The 7,117-nt window shown below is 42.0% G+C and overlaps 1 protein-coding gene across 1 annotated transcript in view; it reads right to left on the bottom strand.

Annotated features, from left to right (window-relative positions):
• Positions 1 to 5,571: 5,571 nt before the first annotated feature.
• The window catches only part of WHSC1 (Wolf-Hirschhorn syndrome candidate 1), a 59,450-nt gene continuing 57,904 nt past the window's right edge, over positions 5,572 to 7,117 (bottom strand). The window contains exons 20-21 of the mRNA XM_010182224.1: positions 6,843 to 7,047; positions 5,572 to 5,947 (exon numbers count right to left, since the gene is read on the bottom strand). Coding sequence (XP_010180526.1) covers positions 5,679 to 5,947; positions 6,843 to 7,047 — 474 coding nt within the window. The 3' untranslated portion in view covers positions 5,572 to 5,678. The remainder of the gene's footprint in view (positions 5,948 to 6,842; positions 7,048 to 7,117) is intronic.

Below are 7,117 nucleotides of genomic sequence, written 5' to 3'. Positions count from 1 at the left end.
TTTAGTATTACAGCTAGCCAAACCTTTTTTGTGTAGAATATGTAGGAGAACAAAACCCAACGCTTAATTTACCAGAGAATATTTGAGTTGGGAAATATGGGAATATTTGAGTCGTGCCCTAGAGCAAACACAACCTTACACTTTACCTTCCTGTCTGAAAATAACTCTCATTCCTTGCCTTCCAGGTGCAATCCTTGCCATCTTCCTAATAATTCTGAGAAGAAGGCAAGACCACAGCAGGAAATCACTGAAGTCTCTATTGCTACCCGGTGGCTCAGGACAACACACGAGTTACGGGGGGACGGAGCACACAGAACCAGTCTATGCGGGCTGGTAGCTTTTTTCTGTGGGTTGATACAGGTGTGTGTGTGTATGGGGAAAATTATTAACTATTGTCAAACTGTTCCTGTATAGCTAAAATTGCTGAGAAATAAACCTCAATTTTTGTGTTGCGGCTACTTGTGCTAACCACCCCAGCTGCCTGCTGGCCTAACATGGACTGATGGGAAAGGTCTCCCCTGCAGTTCCCGGCTTCATTCACAAGTAAACTTTTCTCCTTTCCTCAGGGAAAAAAACCACAACAATTATGTTGGACTTAGCTGGACAGACTGAGTGGGGATCAACTGCTCCAGTTACTGAGGCTCCTGAAATACAACTCCTGTTTCCACCTGAGCAGGAACTAACACAAATATGCTTCCTTTTAAGAATTTGCAAATTTATTTTTTTTTAATTTTTTTTTTTTACCTAGTAGATGTGCCTTTGCTAAACTCATTGCTTAAACAGCCATGCAAGGTTCTTGCCCTGATCTCCAACACTGGGTTCTTTCCCCATCCGCGAGATTGGTGCCTGTTCTCCCAGCTTTCTCCTGTGCAGCTGGTCCAGTCTAGCCATTGGGTTAAACTGATGCGATTTGTGTCTTACAGGGATGATTTCAATAGTGTAGGTGCTTGTGTGGCTGGTTAATTCTTTTCTTTTTAAATCTGTGGTTTGTTCTATGGTCCCTTTCATGGTTTTTCTCACAGTGATGCTTAGCCTTCTTCCCCTGGTTCTTGTGTCCACCTGAGGTCTCACCAGCAGTAGGTGTGCAGTGTAACCCCAGACTGAGCAGTGCTTCACCAGCTCTACCAGCACTAGTAAAAATAATACCTACTATTAAAAGCTCTATGCTTTTAAATGATCTGGGGTGGAAGCAGGTGTTACTTCTCACTTTAGTCTTTCAGGGGCCGGTGCAGCAGCAGGCAGCTGAAGGAACCCAGCTGGCGGGGGGTTAAGTGGTGACTGCCCTTGGCTGCTCCGTCTCCTCTCCCCAGGGGATGTGCTACTGTTCAAAGGAAGAAAAAAAATCAGTTCTCTGATCTCTCTCAACTGCATCCCACGAATAAATGGATGGGAAGAGAGGTACAGCATCAGAGGCTGTGGAGCAGCCTGGGCTGGTGAGAGGTGTCCCTGCCCATGGCAGGGGTTGAACTGGATGAGCTTTAAAGGTCCCTTCCAATCCAAACCATTCTGTGATTCTCATCTGGCTCAGCAGCAACATGGGTGGGATCTCTAAGCACTCCTCAAATGCCACCCCATTATCAGTTCCCTCAGCATTTCCTAAGCCACTTTCTGCCCTAAAACCATCGCTCAGTCTCATTTTTGTCCACCTGTTCCCAAGCTAAATTTCTCACTGAATCTTGTTTGCCACCTCCTCTTACTCCTCATTCTGTTCTCCCCATTTCCTCCTTACTTTTGCTTAAAAGCTGATGTCTCTCAGGGCCTTCTCAACTCCAAAAAGAAACAGGGCCTTGGCAGCAGGGAGAGCATGGGGCACCCTCCTCATGGCCCAAACTAAAACCCAGCTGAAAACCAAAAATGCAGTGAAAGTTCAGACCTGACCAAGCAGGAACATCAGTGACAGCTCAATGAACCCAAGGGACTGGAACTGGTAGGTCTAGCTCAAAGCCTGTAAAATTATGAGCCATGGAAAACAGCACTGTAACAGGAAAAAAGGTGCTGCAAAAAAAAAAAAGTCAGTATTTTTTATGATGAGCAATACTGTGAAAAACCAGCCAAAGCACAATCACGATCACCTCCAAACTTAAAACATTATTTTCATAGAGCCTTTTAGGAAGGCCTAAAGCGTAAGTTTTCACTACAAAAGAACAACATCCAGTTCCCTCACTGTCAAACCACGCTTCCTTGGTATAAAACATTTCACTTTTTTTCTTTAAAGACTGGTGCAAAAAATAACTAATACAAAGAATTAGCAACGTCTTAAATAACTAGGAATCAATTTTAATATTTAATAAGACACTGAAGTTTCTCAAGCAGTCAGACATGGAATAATGTGACTCAACAACGTGGAAAAATCCCATTAATATGTCTTTCAAGATACTTTGTATTTCCAAATAATTCAAATGAAAAAAACCAACCTAAAAACTGACCATGAACACAAAGCTATTGAACAAAACAGACATTTAATTTGATTATTATTCCTAGATTGTATGAAAATGCATCTAACACACTCAACTGAAAATTGTTTCCATGCTTGCTCGTGTGATAAAAGAACAACAAATTCTGAATTTGGCTATCGTGTACCAGCTTTGAAGATTCTGCTGGAAAAGGAAAGACATCTTTCTACTTCTATGGGCAAGACACTAAGTACATAATTTAATGCCACACAATATGCCATACTTAGACGTTATTTAGGTGAATTTATAACAGAAAAATATTTCAAGTTGCTGAATGCTAAGAAGTACCGAGTAGCATCATGAGAAATCTTATTTTTTCAAGATTGTTTTCTCTTGTATTTGAACAGCGGGAGAAGGAAAATAGTGAAACAACTTTTCTTTCATCTTCTTTTATTAACAAAACCTCCAGCCTATTTTCCCAGTGTTGCAGAGTAAGGTACAGAAGCCTCCATTCAAAGACACCTGAAAACCACCTTTCCTGATTGAGAAACTCAAATTCCAGGCGATTGCCACCTGAGCTCATGGGGGTGCATGGTCAGCACACATTAAGGGAGAACATGAGCCACATTTTTCTTGAAGACCCATCCCCAGCAGACGTGATCAGCAGAAGGAGTGAATTCCCAGCAGCTCCAAAGCAACTCCTGGTTTGCAGTTGGTGATCCAAGCCTTCATGGGCCCAAAGAGTTGCGCAGTAAAGAGCAGAGAAGAGGTAGAGGGAAGCTGGAAGTCCAACAGCCACTCGCTAAGATCTGTACGTGTGAATTTAATGTTGGCTTTGAACGCCGAAGTCTCTATTTACCCACAGACAGGTACAGAAGGGGTGGCTGTCCTGCACCTGCCGTGCTAATGGTGCTCGTGGGAGCTGTGGGATGGAGGTACCGCAGCAGTGCCCGTCGGTCCCTGTGTGAGACGGTGGCTTCTGGAAGTGTCTGCGCCTCAGGGCCCAGGGCAGAACGGCTGCAGGGTGCCAGAGCTGTTACACCTACGTATGGAGTGGAAACAGCAACAAAACAACTAAAACAATTAACAAATCATAAAAGCAGTGGAATGTAAAGGTAAAATTTTATAATAACTTATTTAAAGGTATTCTTACAAAGCCTTCCTTATGTGGTATAGCATTCAAAGCGCGGTCCCACTGACAGCAAATTCCTTCATTTTGTTTAAAAGCGACAAGGAAAATCTTTCTGCTTCACTACCACATCTGACTTGCCCCCCCCCAAAACCAGTATTAGAGAAGCATACACAATACCATTTTTTTGGTCCTCATTTTTGGCACAGGGCTACGCTTCAGTCCTGGTATAAAAACTATCTATGGTGGAAGGAAAGTTTCCCTCAAAATCGATTAAGAAATCTTGATTATTTTTATTTCCTTGAGTGCAAGGCTTGGCACACCACTTTAAAAATGCAAACATGCAACACTTCCCCCTATTTTGAACTGTGCTATTTTAAAAAAAATATTAAAAAAAAAATTGACCTTCCAATGGTGTTTATAAAAATTGATTAAAAGAACAAAATAGAAACCAAAGAGTTCAGGATAGGGCAATGCTACATTTAAAACCTCTTTCAATTAATATCATCTAATAAGAACCAAAGTTTTTACGTGTTGGGAACAAAGGGATATTTTGATAATTCCAAAACGTAAAACGGCAACCAAATCCTGAGGAAATACCTCGGGGAAAAAACCCCACATATTTTCATGCTATAGCACGGCTTCATTTTCAAAAGGGCTACACAGAGTTTCTGCACTATGAAAGGCAACCTAAGCTAGAACATACACAGACTCCTAAATGGACGTGGAGGCGCACACTGAGTTTGCACGGGCTGGACAACAACGGCATGAGCCAAACCTTCCTTGTAACACCAAACGACACACCAATGACACGCACCGGGAAGAAAACCGGTAAAGACATTTTTCTTTCCTGCTTTTTCCTAGTTCTACCATTATTTCCATCAATACTAAATCTTGTGTATTTATCTCACTGCTAGAACCTAATAGGAGCAAATTCCAATCAGCTTTGCGGACACAACACAGTGGTGATAAGATAGTGGAGAGCAGAGCTAAAAAAGCCAAGAGTTATTTCAATCTGCCAAGTCAAGTAGCCAGTTTTACACAAGCTTTATCAAAAGGAACAGAGTCAGGCCAAGTTTCACATTAAAACTGTTCCTTATGTACTTCTTCAAAAATCTGCTTCACTTTTAATTAGTTGTTTTGAATTTTGTTTTTGCACTTTACTCAAGTTTCACCTTCTGTTTCACTCATGGGGTTTTTTTTGTTCCTTGTTGGGTATTTTTTTGCATTATCACAAAGTTGTAATGCTTGGACCCCAAGCATTCCAAAGAAATGTTTGCCTCTGCCTGTTACTTGACATTAAGGAGAAAAAAAATGAAGTAATTTTTTCAAATAATAGGTTTTTTAAGATTTATTTTTATTAAAACACAAAAATCCTAGAGTATTGGGCCTAGGTTGCAAGATAATATCCCTTAAAATCCAGATTTGTACAGCTCTGCAAGATCAAGTCACTTCTATTTTGCTGGAATGAAATACAGGAAAAAACAGTATAGAAAAAGATCTCTTACAGCGTAAGATTTCCCCTTTCTGGTACAGGGTGTGCCTTTCCCACCACACTCTGCATCTCTTGGTGGAAGGATACTTAAAACACGTTTGGTTAAGAATCACTGGAGAGTTATGTGGTTATGGCGAGATACGCACCTGGATCACAAATGGCATTCAAGCGCCTGCCCAAAAACACCCAAGGCAAACACATCTCCTCGGGACCACAAACCAAGCCGTTTCATACTTAAAAGGACTCGAGAACTAATAACATCTTTCAAGGATATACTATTTTTTTTAACATCTCTTGGTTGACAAATACTATTTTAAAAACCTATGTTTACGCCTACCTGGCTTGATTTTAACCTACCTCCAGTCTGACAGCGTTTTGGAGGGAACCTTTTACATTCGCAACAATTCAAGTGTAACTGTAATGCTGAGTAATAAGTTTGGTTTGTCCTGAAGTTTTCTGAACTATGCAGTTCGTTATCAGTGCAGAAGCAGCAGAAGACTGCTGTGGTTGGCTCAGTGGATTTACAAAAACAAAATAAAACAAAACATAAAATTCCCCCCCCTGTAACCTTTACAGAATATATGTAAAATCGTGTCCTTCCCTGGTCATATTCACAACTTATCTACAAGATAGTGTTGGCAGTAGAAACTGCAGTCCACGACTATTTGCTTTCAGCTCTCATCCATCTGTTCCTCTGCTTTCTCTTAGGCTTCAACTTGTTCAGTTTTTTGCGGGGTTTCTCAGTCTTCTGAGTGTCAACAGAATCTACCCCAAGAACGTGTTCAGAGCAGCATAACTGTCCGTTCAACGTAGAATTTAGTACTGTCCCATCTTGGTGCTCCTTGCAGAAAGAATTTGGGCAGAAGTGGCAGAAAGAAACGGAAGGTTTGCCACAAACATCACAGTGGTGCCAAGGACACTCCCACTTTCCTGCAATCAAAACCAAAGAGCACATTAGTAAGCAGTAAAACGTGCAATCCTCTTTTCAAGATCTGTGTTTAAGCAGCTGAACAATGTATGACTTTCCTGACAAAGCTGGATGAGACGGCAACTACAGCGGCAAACCTCAAAAAATCGAAGTGCTACATCACACTTGCAAAGCTGAGCTGACAGCAGGAAGTACCAGACTTGACGTCCTTTCATTTAAACACAGCAGTGAACTTAAGCAAGAAGAAATTACTCAGGCTTTACTCCACAGCACTCTGCAGAACTAGCAGGCTGGCAGAGCATCCAAACATCCAGTCACCTGCTGCCTCCCCATGCCGTGCTCACTTGTTTATTGCCAGTTTTGCTCAGGGATGGCTGACGGGCTTTACCTACAGGCGCTCTTTTTTCCCAGTCATTATTTTACTTGCCTCTGGGATAACAGGCATTGCCTGCTTCACTTCTTCATACCCCACCTGGCATGGCTGGCTGGAACCAGGTAACTCCTGAGCTGTCTGGAATGGCAACCTGATGTCCGCTGCCCTTAACATTTCCCTGCTGGCCTTGTTCCAGATGCTGCTGCTGTTCTTTTGGCCTGAACTCAAATGGTTTCATGCCTTTCTTAGATATAATCAATCTCTCTGTGACAGGGCCACAGTGCTCCTACCAAGGGATGTACTCTCGTACCTACATTTGTAAAACAACAGATTTGTTTTGCAGGAGGAAGGCCATCATTTTGTCTCCGTACTCAAGAGGAGCTCCTACATGATGCAGGAACAAAGTTCTTACCATATGAAAAACACGTTTTTGAGAAGACGCTCTTGACAAGGTTTCAGTGCAATAACTGAGGCACCTGCACAGGTTATTTATTTACATAAGCTTAAGAGGCAAGCTGACTCACCAAAAGGACGTTTCACCAAACCAAGGCAGGAGAGATGGTAAGCTTTAGTACAAGATTTCCTGTCGCACAACACCAGCTGGCCTCCATCACCACAGCGGAAACAATCGTCTTCAGATTCCTTCTTCCCTTCATTTTTCGTTCTGCGTCTTCGTGTTCTCTTTTTGGTCTTTTTGCCCTTTTCTTCTGAGGCATTGGTTGAAGAATTCTGAAACAGTAAGATACAAATCTCTAAATGCCAGTTTGGCAAAGGAAAAATATTGCAAAACTTAGCAAAA

Source organism: Mesitornis unicolor, unplaced genomic scaffold (assembly GCF_000695765.1).
Source record: "Mesitornis unicolor isolate BGI_N332 unplaced genomic scaffold, ASM69576v1 scaffold1084, whole genome shotgun sequence".
In the NCBI taxonomy this organism is placed as follows: domain Eukaryota; kingdom Metazoa; phylum Chordata; class Aves; order Mesitornithiformes; family Mesitornithidae; genus Mesitornis; species Mesitornis unicolor.
The sequence above is the reverse complement of the archived record's forward strand: the minus strand, read 5'-3'. Positions and strand labels throughout refer to the sequence as shown.